Source organism: Musca vetustissima, unplaced genomic scaffold (assembly GCF_032173495.1).
Source record: "Musca vetustissima isolate MV318-11 ecotype Yass unplaced genomic scaffold, APGP_CSIRO_Mvet_v1 utg18824, whole genome shotgun sequence".
Classification (NCBI taxonomy): Eukaryota; Metazoa; Arthropoda; class Insecta; order Diptera; family Muscidae; genus Musca; species Musca vetustissima.
Window position 1 is genome coordinate 29,002 of NW_026876584.1, and position 21,455 is coordinate 50,456.

The 21,455-nt window shown below is 34.5% G+C and overlaps 1 protein-coding gene across 1 annotated transcript in view; it reads right to left on the reverse strand.

The window, feature by feature from the left end:
• Positions 1 to 21,455, reverse strand: part of LOC133321133 (protein outspread-like) — a gene marked incomplete at its 3' end in the record, with an annotated part of 159,416 nt that overhangs the window by 1,639 nt on the left and 136,322 nt on the right. The window contains exon 2 of the mRNA XM_061530227.1: positions 2,536 to 2,679. Coding sequence (XP_061386211.1) covers positions 2,536 to 2,679 — 144 coding nt within the window. The remainder of the gene's footprint in view (positions 1 to 2,535; positions 2,680 to 21,455) is intronic.

Here is a 21,455-nt window from a genome sequence, read left to right on the forward strand (position 1 = left end):
TGTGAGGTGATGACTGAGGCCGTGTGCGGCTACGTGCAGCACAGCAAATAAACATAAATTTAATTTTTAAAGATGTTAGCAGTTTTAAAACACACACGACAAAAAAAAAACAGTAATGAAAATGTCAAACGAAAAAAAAACAACATCAACAAAGTGCATATGGAGACTTTTTAAATACAGAACTTTCTTTTGTAGACAAAATAGGTTTTGCGACAAATAAATGAGGATTTTTGGGGGAGGAGCTCTAATAAGATAATTTTTCTTAAGGAGATTTAGAAAAAATAATTCAATTCAATATCAATTTATAATACAAATAAAAAAAACGCTTATTTTTTAAATATGATATGACAGCGAAGGTCTTATGCCGGAAATATTTTATATGTTTCCCAGATTACTAAGATTTCCTCACCCATTTGTTTTTTATAGATCTTCCTCAATACCCCAATATTTTCTCATCGCTGCATCCCTAAACCATTGTCAACAAACCATCCGAAATATGAATATAGGTTGACAACTGCTGTTAACGCCGCCGTCAGTCTTTTACATTGCTCTTTTTTATAAAAAAAAACTACAACTGCAACAAATAATAAAACATTTTCAGAAGTTATCATAGCCCAGCACGGGCCTGTCATCGTCATCTTCATCGCAGACCAGAAATGTAAATAAAAAACAATTAACAACTGACATATAAATTATACCCCACTCCGATGCCTTCGAGCTGAATTAAAAACCATAATTCAAAATTATCTTGTAAACAAGAAATGTCAAAAAAAGTTCGTATAAAATCAAAATTGTCGGAAAATGTAGAGCACAATTTATATTAAATATTTAATCTACATTGTTTCGATTGCAATAAATTGTTTTGGAGGGATCTATAAAGGAAGATATATAAAGTTATGTATCTGTGAACAACACTTGTTGAAAAAATTCCAAATGCGAAGATCTTCATAAGTTTGTGTACAGAGCAGAAGTTCCATCGATATTTCTGCATTTGCTGACATCTTTAAATCCGATAAAAACTTAAATAGGTTCCCTAGGAGTCTATAAAATAGAACGTCGAATGTATGCATATGTCAATTGATCACTTCGCCGGAAGACGTCAGGCCACACCCAAAGAAGATTGTTTTGAAAATCATTTAGTAGAGAACGGCGAAAAAAAATGATTTCCGATCTAATTAATGGACCTTGGTAAGGTAAAGGAGTATTGGTTGAAAACCCAATAGCTCATCTTGGAGATATTCGGTCTCCAGATAAAGGAACAGAATATAAAGATATGTGAAGTTTTTCTATCGTTTGCCAAGGAACGGACGGGTCTCTTCTATGAGTAAAAATTGAAGCTGTACGGAAAAAGGATATTTTTTTTTTAATTGGAGAAAAAAATCTTTCTCAAAGGAGTACTAAGCGATGACACAAAAATGAACGCCTGGAGCAAAGGAAACTAGATGAACGAAAGGAACAGGAACTAGTACAGGTCGTTCCAATTGCAGAATAGTTTTTTTGAACTAATTCGTTCCGAATCGACCCAACTCTACTTGCCGAAATAGTGGCAGCTTGTGAAGAAATTAAAATGTTAGCCCAGGGCACAAAAGAACGATGGGAGGAGGTATGCTCGGGATATTCGGTTTCTACAAAAGACGCTATTTAAGAAGAAAGAAAGAAAGAACGAAATTTGTTTGTGAATGAGTTAATACATTTTCAAAGGAGCCTAAGTTCGAGAAAGGATATGACCGATGGGACTTCCCTTGAGGTAGTATTTGTAAGAAGAACTATATGACCAAATGAAACTGAAACTAATACCGATAGTTCGCACTATCGGTATTATGACCGATTGGACTTCCCTTCAGGTAGTATTTGTAACTAGGTGAACAAAATATCAGGACCTAGTACCGTTCCTTTTGCGGAATAGTTTCTTCGAGTTAGTTCATTCAGGAATGACTCAACCCCGATAACTCAGCTACTATATAAATGGAAATTTTACTCCATGGCACAGACGAACAATAGGCCTATGCTTCAGAAATTAATTGTAGCCGATGAGGTAAATATGATATACTCGAGATCTTCGGTTTCTAGAATAAGACGTTGATTGAGAATAAATATAAAGTCATTCGCCGAGAAGTCATTCGTTTCGGAACGACCCAACTCTACTTGCAGAAAAAGATGCAGTTTGTTAAAAAGTTGAAAATTTACAAGATGGAAGAAGAACAATGAACAGAAATAAATTGAAGCCAACGAGGTTAATACGATATCTTCGGTCTCTAGAATAAGACGTTGTTTGAGAAGAAATAGAAAATCTTTCACCGAGAGAAGATAAACGATGGGAGTCTCCTTGAGATCATAGTTGAAACTGGTGCGAAAAGGATGGTGAGGCTGAAGTCCTTTTAAAAGGATGAGACGATAAATGTTTAAGATCATCGGCTAATTTTGAATAGATCGGAGGTCATTTATAGGGGTAAAATAAACAAATGGGATCTCGTCGGAAATATTGATCAACTTACAAAACCAATTATCTTCGTTTCTCTAAAGGAGATTATTTACAACTGAGCGAATCTTTACAACTGTCTGAATCAAATGGAGAAAATTGGTTATTAACAAACTTACCTTTGTTCTGTAAAGAGGATTGCTGAAATCCCAATCTGGTGCTACAAATAAATATCCACATTTTGATACTTTGCGGGAGGCCTGTAAGGGGAAAAAATGAAAGAAAATATATATTAGAACGAGTCAATGTGAAAAATTAAAGATAATTTGAGGGGATATAATAAAATTAAAACTTAAGGAAAAAGTTTGAATATTTTTTTACAACTAATAAAAAATATAAATAAAAACTAATAATGAGGAATTATAATATTACCAAAATGAGTAACCGTTTCACAAAATATAAAAAAATTATTACCAGGCCAAGACATGACTTTACATTTATTTTGATACACGGTGTTCGGTATGCTGTTCATTATTTAATTTCAAATTTTAATGTTAAAATGTCAGCATCTGCACCAATTTCAACAAAACACAATACGTCATTCTAGTCTCAATTTGATACGTTGTGCAAAACTTCGTATCAATCGGACACATATAAGGAGTTTGGTGCACCATTTACCTGAAATCGGACGAAAAAAATATGGTAGATATATCTACATTTGAACCAATGAAACTAATTCATATTAATTTCAGTACATTGTTCAAAATTGTGTGCCAATCGGACAAACTTTGGGTCTTTAGGGCACAATTTACATAAAATTTGACGGAAATATATATGGGAGTATATCTAAATCTGAACCGATTTTCACGAAACTTAATACACGTCACTCAAGACTCAATTCAGTGTGCTATGTCAAATTTCGAGCATATCGAAAGAAATATAGGGACTTTTGTGCTCCATTTACATAACATCGAATTTAATTATATATGGGAGATATATCCAAATCTGAACAGATTTTCACGAAACTTAGCACACACCATTCTAGACTCAATTCAGTACGATATGCTAAATTTCGTGCAAATCGAAAGATATATAGGGACTTTGGTACACCATTAACATAAAATCGGACCGATTTTCATCATTCACATCATTCTAGGCTCAATTCAGTAATCTGTGTCAAATATCATGCAAATAGAAAGAAATATCGGCGCTTTGCACCATTTTTCATAAAATCTGACTTAATTATATATAGGAGCTATATCTAGATCTCAACCGATTTTCACAAATCTCAGCAGACCTCAGGGACCTTGGTGCCCAATTTACATTACATCGGACGAAAATATATATATGGGGGATATATCTAAATTTGAACCGATTTTCACGAAATTTAACACACACCATTCTAGACTTAGGGACTTTGGTGCTTCATTTACATTAAATCGGACGAATATGTGTATATATATATAATTAAATTAATAGTTATTTTTTCTTAATTCTCGAATATTTTCTAATTTCCGATTCGATCGATTTTTAATCTTTCTATTTGTAATCATACATCAATTCTTGGCACTATATATCATTTAAGCCTCATATCATTTTACTTTTATAAAAACGATTTCATTGCAATTATTTACAACAACAAAAAGGTAAGTTATTTATTTTTGTATTTAAATACTGGTAGTCCGACGATCGTTTAGGTACCTCCAAAAAAAATTAGGTACCTCCATAAATTGCAACACTCTTTTTTGGTGAATGGATGATGTTTTCCTCCATCAACAACTGCACAACAACAACAAAAACACTACAAATTGGTCCAATTGTGGTTGTTTGCTATCTTCCAACATAACGACAAACAATCACAGCCGAAGTACTGAAGTCACTGAAAAATTTCATTAAAAAATGAAAAAAACCCTCCATTAAATGTAATTTACGCTTGCAGACTATTTTGAATAATTTTTGTTGTTGTTTTCAAGTAACAACAGCAACAACAGACATTAAAGAAACCAGAAGCTACTATTTTGACTACCAGTAGCTAATGTAATACCAGAAAAAAAAACACAAATATTGAAATTAGCTACCGGTTATATTTTTTCCCTGGAATTCCAACAACATCTGCTGGTATGATTTTGTTTTATTACAAATTATAATTTGATTTTTTCTTTTTTTGCTACATTGCTGGTGATTCGAAACCTAGGTGATTTATTGATTTCTATGTAAAAATAATAGAGGTTTTGTAAGACGGATTATTTGCCGTGATCTGTGTAAGATCTAGGGTCAAGGCCTTGGGACCTGAAAATTTATTATTTTGTTTAAATAAATTGACAGACTCGGATTTCGTGGCCCTGTAACCGATCCAAGACCCTTGGATCATAATAATTTACTTTATTTAATAAATTAAACCCCCTCCACCTCTACAAATTTTAAACCCCTTCCTCTTAGTTATATGCCATGGATAACTTAAGTGTAAAAATTGTCATTAAGACAAACACCCTTTAAGGCGTGATAAATTAGTGACCAATTGTGATTAACCCAACTGGCATTTTGCCCAAAACATAGTACACATACATACACACAAAAATAATCTTAAGCTATTTATCAGGGAAAATGTGTCACCTGAACAAGAGACATATACAATTGTGCCTTAAACGGTAAGGCAAAAAAACCGAAAAACGGAGAAAAACGTTATAATGGCTTAAACGTGTTAAAAATCGTGTTATGAAGTTTTGTGGCTGATTGTCGTCGAATGGCGGCGGCACAACATTAAATAATGTTGTGGCTTAAACGTTTTAACAACGGTCAAGAAAAAAAATCAACATAATCTAAATCAGGGCAAAATTAGCAATAAAAGAAACAGGGGTGTAGGTTTGACTTCTTTTGGAAGGGGTCAAATGAAAAAATTATATGGCCCTTGAAAAAATATTTAAAAAATCCTCGCCTCTTGGAGGCCTTGAAAAAATATTCTTCTTGTAGGTCTTGAAAAAATATTCTTCAATAAATCCACGCCTCTTGTAGGCCTTGAAAAAATATTCTTCATAAATCCACGCCTCTTGTAGGCCTTGAAAAAATATTCTTCAATAAATCCACGCCTCTTGTAGGCCTTGAAAAAATATTCTTCAATAAATCCACGCCTCTTGTAGGCCTTGAAAAAATATTTTCTGATAAATCTACGCCTCTTGTATGCTTCATAAAATATTTAAAAAAAAACACTCCTCTCACATTGTTGTTGCTAATTTTTAATTGCATTTTGAAAAAAATGAAATATTTTTTTTCATTATCTATTTTCATAGATATTTTTCCATCAGTCTTATCAATTAATTAAGTTCACACCATTATCTATGTGGCTATATAAAGTAATATGGTGTCCATAGTTTTTTTTTTGCTTCCACCTCGAAGCATAATAATGGTCAATGGGATTAACAATAGCAACAACGACAGCAATCATGTCATGATTGTATTTCGTTTTTATTTTTTTGTGCCCAACACTTTATCTGGAATTTAAAAGGTAATTTTGAAAATGAGAAAAAATCAGTTTAGACATGACCGCTAGCCCGGTAGCCAAGGTAGGTTGGTAGCATGAAACTATTGTTCATTGTATTCATTATTTTTGGAGACAGAAAATATGCGGAGAACAGATTTTTTTGGCGTTTTATGACTTTAAGTCCACATTTATGAGGGCAATAATAATCCATTAAAATTGTTTTGCTGAAGAATGTGGTTAGATAGAACTGTTGGGCGCCATATCGGTTAGGTGGCAAAAGAAGACTGTAGTGGTACATTTTGCAGATATACGGATTCAAAAAGGTAAAAAAATAGGTGGATCGTCCTATAATACCAATGATAGGCCCTTTTCTTTAGTGTAACAATTTCAAAGGTTTGAAGGTAAAAACGGGGACCTAGAGGTTTCGGTTTGGTAACCAATTGAGAACTAGAATATCATAGTACTGGAATATCAACCGTCCACTTACGAAGCGCTTTAGAAAGGGATACTTCTATGAAGCCGAAATCATCACAACCCAATACAATTCTGAAAAAGAATTGTCATGTTTGTCAAAGGGTCAAGAAATGGCGGTAAAACAATTAAACCCTCCGTCTATGTCCAAAAACAGAAGCTGGTAAAATTTTTAAATATGACATGACGGGGCAAAACTTTAGAAAGCAAGAACTAATTCCTTATCTTGGATATTTAGAGAGATCTTAAATACCTCGAAGAATAGATTAGCACCTCCGTACAGCTTCAGAGAAAGCCTTTTAAGACCTCAAGAAAAATAAGTTATATTACATTTTAAACCGGTTCTGAAGAGCACTATGTAGCTTCGAATATATGACGGCGACCTCGAATGAAGACCGAGATAATGATGATTAGCAACATAGAAGTCCGGTTAGATCATAAAGGGATCGTTAGAAGTTGCTAGGTAATTAAAAAATAGAGAACGTCATCCCTCATAATGATCTGATCTTAAGCACCAATATCAAAGAACAATACTGTAGAAGACGGAACGGCTGAATACCAGCGTTGGGGAGATAAATCATTGTAGATCCTTAATTGCATGGTGAGGACTTTTGAAGAAATCCAAACCATTCCTGAAGAAGTCTAAAGTGGTTAATATTATAAATTTCGGTCCGATAAGTTGATGACGACATCTACAGAAGCCTCAAAGGGTACTAATGTATATATAGGTCAACTTAGATGATATGGAGTTCTGTGAAGATTCAATTAAGTGGTGAGGTATCAATTCGAACGAGCTCCATAGGCCATATTATGTGATGTGGAGTGCTATAGAGATCCACAAGTTATGCTTATAGACCCCTATGTAGGTCAATGTAGTGATAATAACGACCATAGAGGATCGTAGAATTTTATAAGAAACTGTATAGAGATTATAACGTGATCCGATTAGGTGATGAACGGGTTCCTACAAGTTACACAAGGTGCTGAGCACACTTTTATAAAGATATCACATCATGTGGAGATTTAAATATTTTGCCACCTATTGCCTCAAGATACTACATAGAGGTTATAAGGGGAATGAAGGTGGTACATCGAAATCATTTAAGGCATACGGAGATCCGGTCAGGTGATGAAGAGGTTCCTACAGGTCTATTGAGGTTATAACGAAAGAGAAGGAGATATTTAGAAATCATCGTAGACATTAATGGAGGTTCTGGGGGACCGATTATGTGATGAGGACCATCCTTCAGGTTGGACTAGGTGCTGAGCAGGCTTCTTGAGGTCTCAAGAGGCCACATTATGTTATGTGGAGAGATATCAAAATGTTATATTATGAAGAGCTCTTTGTAGGTACAGGTATGTGATAGGAATTTATGGAGATATTTTTTATAGGAATATTGATAGAGATAACAACGTGAGAGAAGGAGGTACGTAGAAATCATTTAAGATATTTAGTGGTCTGATTTGGTTAAATTAGTTAAATTAGGTGCTGAGCAGACTTCTATTGTATAAACATATCTCATTATGTGATGTGATCCACTATAGAGATTCAAATGTTTTGTAACCTATAAGCTCAGGAAACACTATAGAATTTATAACAGGAGAGAAAATGTACTTAGAAATCATTTCAGACATATGAAGGTCCGATTAGGTGATGAAGAGGTTCCTACAGGTCTGTGGAGGTTATAATGGGAAAGAAGGAGATACTTGAGAATCATCTAAGACATTAATGATGGTCCGATTATGTGATGAGGATTATCCTTCAGGCTAGACTAGGTGCTAATCACGCTTCTTGAAGCCTCAAGAGGCATTTTACGTGATATAGACTCAGTTACAAATATAGACTGTAAAGTTACAAATATAGAATGAGGAGCTGAATAGAGGTCCGAATTTGCAAGGAGAAGATGTTGAGAAAAAGTAAAGAAGATCACTGTAGGGGTTCGATAGAGGTCAGAGTATCTTTGTGGAGGATGAAATAGAGTTTGAAGGTTTCAAATAGGTGGATAGGAGAGATTATAATTCAAAAGAGCTGAAATATTTCGAATATGTGAAGAGGTATTCTAAAATGGTCTGAATTGGTCGGGAGAACGTATAAGTTGGTCGGAAAAGGTAAAAACAGCTCTGCAGAGGTTCTAATATTAAAATAAGTTCTCTATAGAGGTCCGAATAATGAGGCAGAAAAAAACCTAGAACTTTCTTCGTGGAGAATGATTCAAAGGGCTAGAATGTTTTGAATGAGCAATAGGATCTCCAAAGACGTCCGAGTTTGCATGAAAAAGTTCTTGTTGGTCGAAAAGTATAAAGAAGAGCTCTCTAGATGTTCGAATGCTTGTAAGATATCCATTTCTAACATTTAAAGAGTATATCTATAGAGGTCCGAATACATCACTGAATTCTAAGGAGTATATTTATGGAGAAAAATTTAAGGAAGCTGAAAGGTGCGATCAGGAATTGCTTAGAGTTCAGTTTTAGTTGATGATGTTCTATATAGTGGTGCAAATCTTAACCGTTGAAGATAAGCTTTAAAGACATCCAAAAGTGTCCCAAGGAGATTAATGGAGTAATAGTACACAGGATAAATTTTTAATGACGAGCTCCTCTAAACAACATTTACTGCAATTTCCGAAGTGTATGATGTAGGGTACTCCAATATTTCATTCTCAATTCACATACACACATTTTTCAACTATTTGTTCAAATAAAGCACGCACACAACATAATTTAACGATTAGTAATGGCGCGGAATAAATCGTTTAAGCGCCAATTGCAAAAAAGCCATGTTTTGCGGTGGGGAGGTTGGTCAGTGGGTCGTCACGTTGAAAACTAAATTCGGTGGTAGCTTGTCAACAATAATTGACACTGATGTGGGAGAATTCGTATTCTAAGAAATCAAATAAATTTGTAGAAAATGTGTAGTTTCTAACGAAAATATTCAGAACATGTCCAAAATAAAAAAAAATGTTATTTATTTGTCGTTGTTGTTGTGTGAATGAGTGAGTGCTGTTGTCTACTGCCTTACTCAGAATAAAATAATTCATGATGTGCCAAATACCAAAAACAAAATTTAGACATGTTTGTTTGGGTAATTAATTTGTTTCGGAATGGCTAATAAATTTTTGGGGGCTTACAGAAGTTTTGGTCATACGTTGGCCGCTTTTCTTTTTTGGTTAAAGAGGTTGAAGGAAAAATAGGTCTTCTCTTAGGAGACAAAAAATTTTTTTGGCCTTGAGGTCCTATACAGCCCAATTGATCTGTATAAAGACCATGAGGTCTCTATACAACCCAATTGGTCTGTATAGAGACTATGAGATCTCTATACAGCACAATTGGTCTGTATATAGACCATGAGGTCTCTATACACCACAATTGGTCTGTATATAGACCATGAGGTCTCTATACATCCCAATTGGTCTGCATAAAGACCATCTGTTCTCTAAAAAAACTTGAGGACTCCATATGAGAGCCTTTGGGCCATTAACTTTCACACCATTTATGCTAATATTATTAAATTATAAAAATAAAACTAAATCCCAAAGACCACAAACTACAACGAAAATAACAACAACAAAAGCCAACAATTAACTACTAGTCACATCAATTCCATTCCGGAGCTACTGTTACTACTTACGGGTTTGATTATCACCAGAGGCGGCTGTTCAAAAAAAATTGGTTAGTAGTAGTCGGTGTTGTTTTTGTATTTTTTTGGATTGTGAAAGCATGTTAAGTTAAAGGTTAAAGAGACAGAAAAAAGATAGAAGAAGAGAGACAATAAATAAAAAAATATTTTTTATTTTTCGTACAATGAACTGCAGGTTAATAAGAGTGAGAGTGTCATGACTTAATTACATAATGTGAACTTTTGTTGGATTTTTGTTTCTCTGAGGAGGATGATGACTTTAGCATCTATAAAAATACACGCAATTGTTTTCGCCTAAATAAATTAATTAAAATTTTGCGAACTTCATTCCAAATTCTCCTCTACCCTTCATTTAGCATCCGAATGATCCGAATGCAAAAAAAAACAAGCTACACATTTTTGATTAAAAGATGACATTTAGCTGACATTAATAAGCTGAGCGGTTAAATAATATGGTCACAAGCAAGTAAGACGAAATTACAAAAAATAAACTACAACAACTAAAAAAATAACAACAACATTAAAGAAAAAATACTAAGTTAAGTCATTTACCTCACTACGTAATAGGTTTTTTGTTGTGTTAGATGAACTTAAAGGAGATTCCATGAGCTGCTATTCAGTCAGGGCAAACGAAATCAAAAGCAAAAAAGCAACAACAACAAAAAACTAGAAAAGAGAAGACACACAAGTGGCAACGAAGATAACTTTGGAAAATGTCATAAAAGTCACGATTTATTTAAGGTTCAAAGCGGCCAGGAAAACAAAACGTTAAGAGAAGAGCAAAGCTTTAATAAAAGTGAAAACTATTTAAATTAACATTTTTAATTTAATATTGGTATATTTGGCGCCCAACGTGTGGAATTTTAAGAATGATTTTATTGATTACAAATATTTTGGAAACTATAAAAAATGTTATGAAAGAAGTACCAATTAGAGTTAATTTGAAAACAATGGGAACAAATTCGTAAATGGCGCCCAACGTAGCATATTATTGCATTATTATAATTTTTATTAAAATGTCATTAAGGTAGGAAACGCCCAAGAAAAAACTAGAAGAGTCAACAAATAATAAATAAATAAAAAAAATAAATAAAAATGAATTTAAGAACAAAGAAAAATTGATGTATGGCGCCCAACGTGAGGTTGAATACCAAGGAATTTCTAAAAATATATTCTTAATTGATTAAGAGTTTGGGACGGGCCAAAAACAGCAAATTAAGAAAAAATACAGGAAATATGTATTCATGGCGCCCAACGTAAGGCAGCATGCCAATAAATCTCAAAAATATTGATTATACATATTTCCTGGCTCGTTTGTTTTTTTAAGTAATTAAAGAATGCTATGAAATTAAGCTTCAAGAAGATAATACGTCATAGGCCAATCCTTTTTATACACTTCAGATTGAGGTACAAATTCATTGTCATTGCTGCTAGGATAAAACAAAATATCAATCGGTTGTCGGCACTGCCGAAGTTTTTATATACTTCAGCATGAAGTACAAATGTAAAATACCTAAAATCGATAGGGACTTTTATATGGGTGCGATGTCATGGTAACCTGATGCTAGTACAAACAAAATATCTCTCAGGATGGAACATTTGGCTAGGTTGCGAACATACCCCAACAAAAATGGGGGTACCTTTATATGGAAGATATACCGGAACCAGGACAGATATTAATATTTTTTGTGTAGAAAAATTTAACACGAAGGTTTGATATCGATCCCAACAAATATAAAATTACTGATAGTTAGGTTGAAAACCTGCCCAAAATCCACATATTACGGAATAATAGGCGATACCGTCATATGAAACCTAATCCGAAAATTTAGTCACTGTTGACAATATTTGTTGGGAAATTTAGTGCTCTCTGAGAATCTAATACAAAATTACATTTAATTCGATAGAAAAGCTGAAATATAGGAAGCTTTTTTTAAGTGGAAGTTACCCTAAAAAGTGGAGCTGCATACAATCATTTTGGTAGCAAGAAGGAGAATCTAAAAATATAATTAGTAGCCCATTTGATAGAAACCAGTATCTAAGCTCCCAATAATAATCACATTCGGGAGGCAAAATTCGGTTGAAAAACTTTTCCCAAATGCAAAAACACCGAAAATGTAGGGTACGGTGGATATGGAGGATATGCCTAAACCATATAACTCATCTGCGAAGTTGATCGGCATGCAGAGAAAATATAACCATATTAGGGAGAAAAAAATTATATTAAAGTGAATATGAAAAGCAGAAATAATACAAATGGCGCCCAACATGAGGCATTATCACGATAAATTTATACACATTTTGATTACACAAATTCCTTGCATAGTCATTTTTTTGAACAATCAAAAAATCGTAGGAAATGAAGCAGCAAAAAGTGAATTTGAAATTAAAGGAAGATATAGTTATATATTTCGCGCCCAACATGGGGTTGGCCCGAATAAATTTTAAAAATATTGATTACAATTTTGTCTGCATCTTTTTTTGGAATAACTCTATTAAGGACACACAAATTAAATTAAAGTGCATTTCAAAAGCAGAGATAAGACAAATGGCGCCCAACGTGAGGCATTTATCGAGATAATAATGTATACACATTTTGATTACAGAATTTCCTTGCTTTTCGCAAAAACATATGAAACGAAGCCCCAACAAGTAAATTTGAAACCATAGAATTAACTACATATTTGGCGCCCAACATGGGTTCGGTACCCAATGTATTTTAAAAATATTAATTAAATTTGTTTCTGCTTTATGAATGAAAGGACTGGAAAATGAATTTGTTGGCGCCCAACGTGGAGCAGAATTCTCTTGAAGTTTGAAAATATTATTTACACAGATTCCAAGTCTTTTTCTTTTGGAACGATCTTAAAACGCTATTGAACGCCATTCAAATTAAAAGTGACTTTGAAAATAATGGACCAATGTTGGTAGATATGGCGCCCAATGTGGAGTTGCATGCCAATGCATTTTTTTTTAAATATCGACAAAAAATCATTTCTGCCTCGTTATTTGGAAGGATTTGAAAAACGGTATTTGGTTTGTGGAACGTTCAAAAATGCTATGAAATGAATCACCATTTAATTTAAAGTGAATATCACAACAATTGAGAAGATTAGTAAAAATGGCGCCCAATATGATGCAGTATACTAGACGATTGCAAAAAAGTAATCAAAATACAGTCCTTGCCTCGTTTTTGGAACGTTTAAAAAAACCATGAAGGGAAGAAACGTATATATGGCGCCCAACGTGGGGCAGCATTGAATTTAAACATTTTCATTTTGATTACAAAATTGTTCTATCTGGTTTTGGAAATAATTAAGAAATGATAGGAATGGAAGCACCCATGAAAGGAATCTGAAGACAAAGGTACAATTATATATTTGGTGCCCAATGTAAGGTAGCATCCCAATGAATTATTAAAATATTGATTACAATTATTTTCTGGACCCGATTTTTGACACAGTTGGACAATCTCGTTCCTCATAGGGATTTTCGGTTCGACGGGCAAAATGAACTAGATCTTTCATTTAGTTCCACAGCTAAATCGTTTATCGATGCATGTCAGTTAAATTGGTCAATGAAGATGAATATGTAGTTGGACTATTGGATCGAAAGAAACTTAGTGAAAGGCTGGAGTATAAGAAACTAGATAAACCGGATGCAATACAGATTGTTCCTTTTGCGGAATAGTTTATTTGAACTAGTTTGTTCTGAAGCGACTCGAGTTTTTGGAAAATTAAAATGAATTTTAATTGACTTTTGAATTTTAATTAAATTTTAAAAGCAACAGACGAGTTTTGGCGCTCAATGAAGGTTAGCATCATATTGTATTATTTCATTTTTTTTTAATTTTCCTTACTCCATATTTTTAAATTTCTACATCCTCCCCAGTAATCATTTACTTGATGCTTACTCAAAGTGACCACAAATCAATTTCTCGAAATATTGATGTCCAAAAATGTTGCATTAATATTCTTTGTTTTGCAAAACCCCTTTAATTAAAGATAATCGCTGTTGAAAAAATGTGGTTTCAGTTTACTACGAAACATAACATCAATCAATTTTGGCTCATATAAAATAACCACAAAACCCTAGCTGCACATGGAACAAATTTAGGCCATGAAATGATCCCATTCCCTTCTTGTGCAAATTATAAGCGATTAAGAGCAATTTCAATATATCTTCACATGTGAAACACCAATCAAATAAATTGATACATCACCCAGAGTCAAGTAGTTTGTTACGAAAACCCATCAACTCATCATTAACAGATCCTTTAAAGGGGTGATCATGATGATGACTACCGATCAGAAATTTCACAAAAAGAAAATAAAAATAGGGAGCAATAAGGAGTGAAAACGATTATCGTCCCAAAATTTACAGCTTTTTGGAACATTAAAAAAATTATATATAGCAAATAAAAAATACTTCTTCTAACCAAGACACTATTTTATAGAAGACCAACAGGAATTCGTAGAGAATATCAAAAGGCTTCTTCTGATAGATGGTCTTTTTCATAAAAGAACCGCGCACCGCGAAGAACAAATAGATATTCACATGGAACACCAAAATATCTCCTGCAGTGGTAACTTGCAAGAGCGGTGCTAAAATACATTGTCTCGGACAAATACCGTTACCTTGAGGTAGTACCGATTGTTCTAGTGCGAAATAATTCAATTGAACTAGTTCCTTTCGTTCCCTTCTGAACGAAAGAACTTGTCCTAGTACCGATCGTTCCTTGTATGGAATAATTCATTTGAACTGGGTCTTTCGGAACGATAAAACTTACTGTTTTGGTTTAATGAGATGAACGAAAGAGCGTTTCTTGTGCGGAATAATTTGATTGAACTAGTTCCTTCCGGAAAGACACAATTTTAGCGCGTTCATTGATTTTGGTAAGAAACGGGGGTGGGTTTATAGGCCTATATGATTAAGCTGTCCCGCAGTTTGTAATAATTCTGGGAGTACGCTGTATGTTCTTACTGTTTTTAAAATGATAAGGTCCTGAAGTGATCGTGTCCTAACGAGTTATCAATTTTAGGTTTTAGGAACTTCCTCCACTAATTGAATTTTTGAAAATAACATCTTATACTTATAGAGTTGCGTTTAACTGTTCTTGCCGTTTTATTGTATTATTTCAGTTTGACGTGAAAATTGTCTCCCTATACTGAAGATTTATGCTTTCTGCACTTTTGTAAAATTTTCGGACCTCTTGGTTTAGAATCTCGCCTGTCTTTTACTTTTATCGCTTAAGAAGATTTTTTTTTTGAGAAAAGGTCCAACTAAGAGTACATGTTATCAAAAGACCTCAGATGAAAAGCATCTGAAGCCCTCTGACATTGTAATAACCTTATTCGACATTAACATAAGGATGACACAGAATACGATTGACAGAATATAGCGACACGCAGAGCAAAGTTGCAACACTAAATAAGCAAGGACACGAACCAATGCACAAAACTAAAGGAGGCGTTGCTTCTAGGCAACGCTAGATGACAGCCCCAGCACCTCACACTGACTACATTAGACAACTCATCAACTTAGTTGGTATAAAACCTATGAAATGTGTAATAAAAATAACAAAAGGACTAAGCGAGTAAAATTGTGATGAAGCTAATATATGTGTGGTCAGAAAAGAAGTATTATTTGTACTAAAAGGTCCAACAAAGAGTACATTTCTTCTAAGGGCTTCAGATGAAATGTATCCGAAGCCCCCTTGCATTCGTGAGCAACAATCTCCTACAGATGTTGGTGTCTTGGAATCTGTAGTCGAAGGTACAGCTACAAGCAATCAGCCATCGAGCAACACCGATTCAGAGTTGAGGAACCACAGGGGAAAAACAATCTCGACCCAGCCTTCAGAGACAGGTGGGGACTCAACTTCAAATTCTGAGTCTGAACATGATAATCAGACAAATATAACCGTCTTGGAGAGCCGGAAGAGAGAAGATGCCGAAAAGATGATAGAGGAGATGAGTAAGAATATCGGCAAACTAACAACCAGGAAGAAATAGTTGTCTGTGACCCAAAGGCGGAAGTTGGCCAGAATGAATCGAATGAACAAAAAGTGTTAGATGCAGACAGAGGCTCAAAAAGATAAGCCTGACCTTCCATCCACTTCTGCGGAAGCAGCGATGAGGATAAGGTCTCTGGATGAGCAGGCGACTGTCAAATCCGCCAAAAAGAAAAAAAGCTTCGACTGATAGTAAGATAAAGCTGAGTCAAACCGACGTCCAAGGAGACTGCCACGAGAATCCACAGACGAAGGTAGACGAAGCTAGCTCTGATATCAGGAAGACGAGTGCTGAGTCGGAATCTTCCACAGACCGGGAATCCCAAAAAAGGAATATGACAGCAACATATGGTAAGGAGCCGCCGTCTTATGCGAAGGGTGTTAGGAAACGTTATCGAGACGTGCTCTGCTATGCAGTGATCAACGAAAATAGCGCGTCAGGTAAGCTGAATAAGAATGACTCATAAGGAGGTGTTGAATGTGGTCAACAACAAGACCTACGCGAAGGATAGCTGCGCTTTCAAGGGGACTATCTTATGCTGGAATTTTTAACACCAAAAAGCATAGAAGCTTGAGGAAGGTAGTAGCATGCATTAGACCCTTAGATGGAGAACCAAACTCAAGCTGGTGTGGAAAAAAAGACATTCCTCAATTACAAAAGCCTACAGTCTTCGTCAGAGGTTGGGCCAGCTATTTCGACACGGAACGCATGCTAGAGGTCTTCAGTCTACAGAACAAGACACTGCATGTGAAGAAATGGGAAGTCTTAGAACTAGGTTCAGTTCTATAGTTCATATAGTTTTTTTGTTTATCTAGTTCCAATATTTGATTTCGATTATTTTTCTGATCTCGTTAATTTATTCTCATTTTCTGTGTTTTGTTTACCTTTTTCATCCACCAACAATCAATATGGAGCTATCGGAACTATGTAAAGGAATTAATGAACTAGTTCCTTTATGCAAAAAATATCGATCCTTTTGGTGAACTGGATTGACCAACTCAAATAATCTTATCAGACTTATCGTATCTCAAATGTCAGAGTTATCTTATCTCAGAACATATTTTCACGTGAAATACTTCCTCTCTCTTCCTCGATAATGGAGGATTATTGAAATTCATTCAGATGTTTTCCAGATGTAGCCATTTTTACCCAAATTATGGGGGTATATTTTTTCTTGGGTTAGTTTTGTCTTTAAAATGAAGGCTTTTGGTTGTATATGAGGAAATCTTTTGTTCTTCTATAGGACCATCATTCGTATTCTATATGACGTCCTTCCCATACGGATGATCTTTTGGTATTCTATAGAAATACAATTCCAAGAGAAAACCTCTCTGAGTCCTTTAAGGAAACCCCCCATTCTCGATTTTAATTTTTCAACATTTTCAATGGGATGGTAAATCAATGCCAATGCTTGTTAAGGTTTGTAACTTTGCAGATATATATTTGAAGATTTAAAGAGAAAGAGTTAGAAAGAGTACATGTCTGGCTCTCGTATGAACTAGGATTATTGACTTCGCTCTAAAATTAACAAAATGGCAGACCTTTGAAAAAATATTTTTGGAAAATCGCCGATTTTTGACCAAAAACCAAGATAAAAAATATGGAAGATCTTCACCGATTGGCTTTATCCTAGTTCATACGATAGCTATACACTCACAGAGAAACGTCCCAAAATTTGAAATCGATTGGGTTATTAGTTTTTGAGTTATCGTGCCCGCCATTCGCAAAAGAGAAAAACGCGTTTAAAGTTTGAGAAGCCCTTTAGCCGTCACTTGATGCTGACAGAGTAAATCGGCTACATCTTCAAGAGTTCTTCAAGAGTAGGCACATTCTTGAATTAGTGTAGATTCGAATTTAATCAAAAAAAATTTTGACCCCGAGAATGGGGGGTCCCTTTAAGTTGATCATTTTGTGTTCTTCTAGAATTGATGTCCTTTCAATAAAACTACCCTTTGCTCCTCTATGTTTCATTGTTCACTGATCATGTAAATTCATGCGTATCGTTTATGTCCCCTTCACCGCATAGCTAATGATGACCGGTAGGTATGAAACACCATCCATTCATTGCTGACCACACAGTTGCTGATGACGACGCTATCAATGATTATGATTATTGTGTCCGGTATGGGAGTTTATTTATTTTCCTCGGTTGCGTTTTTGATATGTATGAGTGTCTGTCTCTTTGATTCACTCTCCAATTCATTTTTTCGCAATGAAAAATGAAAGTGGCTATTCAACTTGTTGTAAAAATTTTGATTTTTTTCTTCTGTGGCTATTTTTGGTGGACCAAAAAAACGACAGACGGACAGACACATATCATTTTTATGTTTTCGCGCAAATGATATACGACTATATATATTTTCATCATCAAAATTGTGTTTTTTTCTTAGCATGGAATTTTTATGATACAATTAAGAGATGATGGGGGATAAGAGGAGAAGACAAAAACAAAGAGACGAAATACCACCGAACGACCACCTTACTAAACAACTTCAACAATGTTCACCTCAAAATGAAAGAAAGAGTTCATATATCATTTTTATTATTGGAACTGTACGAAGAAATGCGTTGCCAGTTTTCCCAGCGGCGGCAGCAGCATCAGCTGCCTTATTTCCGATTAATCGGTCTGGGAATGATAACTGGATATTTTTTGGGAGGTGGAATTTCTTTTCTTTTGTGGAATTACAAGTGTGCTTCGAGTAAAAGGCAGTAATTGCTCTGTGTGACCAATAAAATTTAAACTTTTTGGCAAATTACCAAAAAAGGGAAAGACAACAAAATAATTGTTTACGTGACCGCGCGAGTAGTACGAATTAAATAATCGAATTGACGCCACCCAAAGTTCAATCCATACAATAGGGGAAAAACAAAAATTATGAAAAGTACAAGCTTTTTTACGAAGATATGTTTTTTCTATATCTATATCTATTTATATCCTCCAACGTGAGGAGGGCTTTCAACAATCTAAAATCGGTTAGGACCTTTATAAAGAGAATATGTTAAATAGCTGCTAAGCAGTATTTTATTCTATGGGAAAACGAAATATCAAATTATAGGTAGGTTGGAAAATTAGGCTAGGGTTGTTAATAAACCTCAAAAGGATACACACTTTTAAATAGGGCGCGCTATCACACCATGGGCCTTTATTGAAATTTTTCTGGGAAAAAATAAATATTCCAGGAATCCAAACTTGGCCAAGTGCAGATTATAGGTAGGTTGGAAAATTAGGCTAGGGTTGTTAATAAACCTCAAAAGGCTAAAATTTTCAAAATACCGAACACCCAATAAACGGGAAAATGATGTCAAAACCTTAAAAATGGGGGAAAATGGATTTTATGTCAAAGCATTGATCTATATCGAACATTTTTTGCAAAGATGATTTTCACCCTCCAATAATCTGGAAAGGCAAATTAGAGCAACATTTTTCAGCATAAAAGTTTTTTTGTTCTTCAAAACTCAAAAATGCCTAATTACATCCACATCGAATGGAAAACATGCCTATGACCATCAAAATACCTAAAATGAAGCTGAATCTTTATATGGGACCCATGTCTAAGTAAGGACTTACTTATATTGAACATTTTTTCAAATATATTTTCAGCTCCCAAGAAACCGCAAATTACAATCCCTTTGGTTGAAAACTGGCTACATATGGACCTTTTATTCTTCGACTAATACTTCAAGGATACGAAGATACAAGCTACCTACCGAATGCAATATTTTCGATAAATAAAAATATCGGTATCATTTTCAACAATAAATCCTGTCGATTAAGAATTGTTTATAATCGATTATATTTTATATGACAATAGTAATAACCAGTAAGGAAAGTAGTAAAGTCGGACTGGGCCGACTATATGATACCCTTCACCGCTTTGGGGATACATATGTATCTTTACAGATGTCGTCTTTTCGAAGGAATATTGACATGAAATTGAACGAACATAAAAATGCGATCTTTATCTATAAGTTCACTGTTTAAACTGTAATATCAATCAAGCAGCCATTGATTATTTGGTTTACAATCAACATGAATAGGTCGAAATTATATATGGAAGGTATGCTATATCTAAATCTGAACCTATTTCAAGGAAACTTACACGAGATTAATTTATATTAATTTTAGTACGTTTTGCCAATCGGCCTAGCTATGGGTCTTTAGTACACCATTTACTTAAAATCGGGCGAATGTACATATAACTATATGTAAATCTGAACCAATTTTAAGAAAACTTGAAACACGAAAGGTTATAGTAACCTCAGTACTTTGTCCAAAATTATGTGCGGGTCGGCCAATCTTTGGTTCTTTAGTGCACATTAAATCGGACGAAAATATATATTGGAGCTATATCTAAATCTGAGCCAATTTTCACGAAACTTAGCACACATCATTCTGGACCCAATACAGTACCCTATGCCAAATTTCGCACAAATCGATATATATAGGGACTTTGGAGACACATTTACCTAAAATCGGACGAAAAATATATTGGAGCTATATATAAATCTGACCCGATTTTCTCGAAACTTGGCATACGTCATTCTTGACCTAATTCAGTACTTTATGCCAAATTTCGTACAAATCGAAAGTTACATAGTCGCTTTGGTGCCCCATTTATCTTAAATCGGACGAAAATATATATAGGAGCTATATTTAAATCTGGACCGATTTTCACGAAACTTAGCACACATCATTCTAGATTTAATTTAGTACGCTGCGCCAAATTTCATGCAAATGGAAAGGTATATGGGGATTTTGGTGCTGCATTTACCTTAAATCGGACAAAATTATATATGGGAGCTATATCTAAATCGGAACCGATTTTCTAGAAATTTGGCACACATCATTCTGCACGTAAATTTGATCTAGCACCTAGCACTTTTTTAGCATGATTTATTTTTCAGTAATTTTTTATAATTTTTGTTTTATCCCAACAAATTTTCCCGTTTTTATACACTCCTTCATAGTATGGAGGTTATATTAATTTTGTTTTTCCGTTTGTAACACATCGAAATAATCATTCCGACCCTATAAAGTATATATATTCTTGATCAGCGTAAAGTTCTATGACGATATAGCCATGTCCGTCTGTCTGTTGTAATCACTCTAGCATCTAAACGAATGGAGATAGATCGCCAACATTTTGCATAGAGTCGTCTTTTGTCTGCAGGCAGGATGGGCTTTATTCTTTATATAGGATGGGCTTTATCGGTCCACGTTTAGGCATAGCTCCCATATAAGGGTACCCCCAAATTTTCGGTATTTTGGGGTTCTTGAGCGCGTTTTTTAACCGAATTCGCTGAAATTTGCTACATTGGGTTCTTATTGGGTAGTTAATATCTCCACAAAAAATTATAAATATAGGTCCACTTTTTCTGGTAATATTTTGGGTTCTTAATAGATACAACATATTTTCGGATAGCCCCCATATAAGG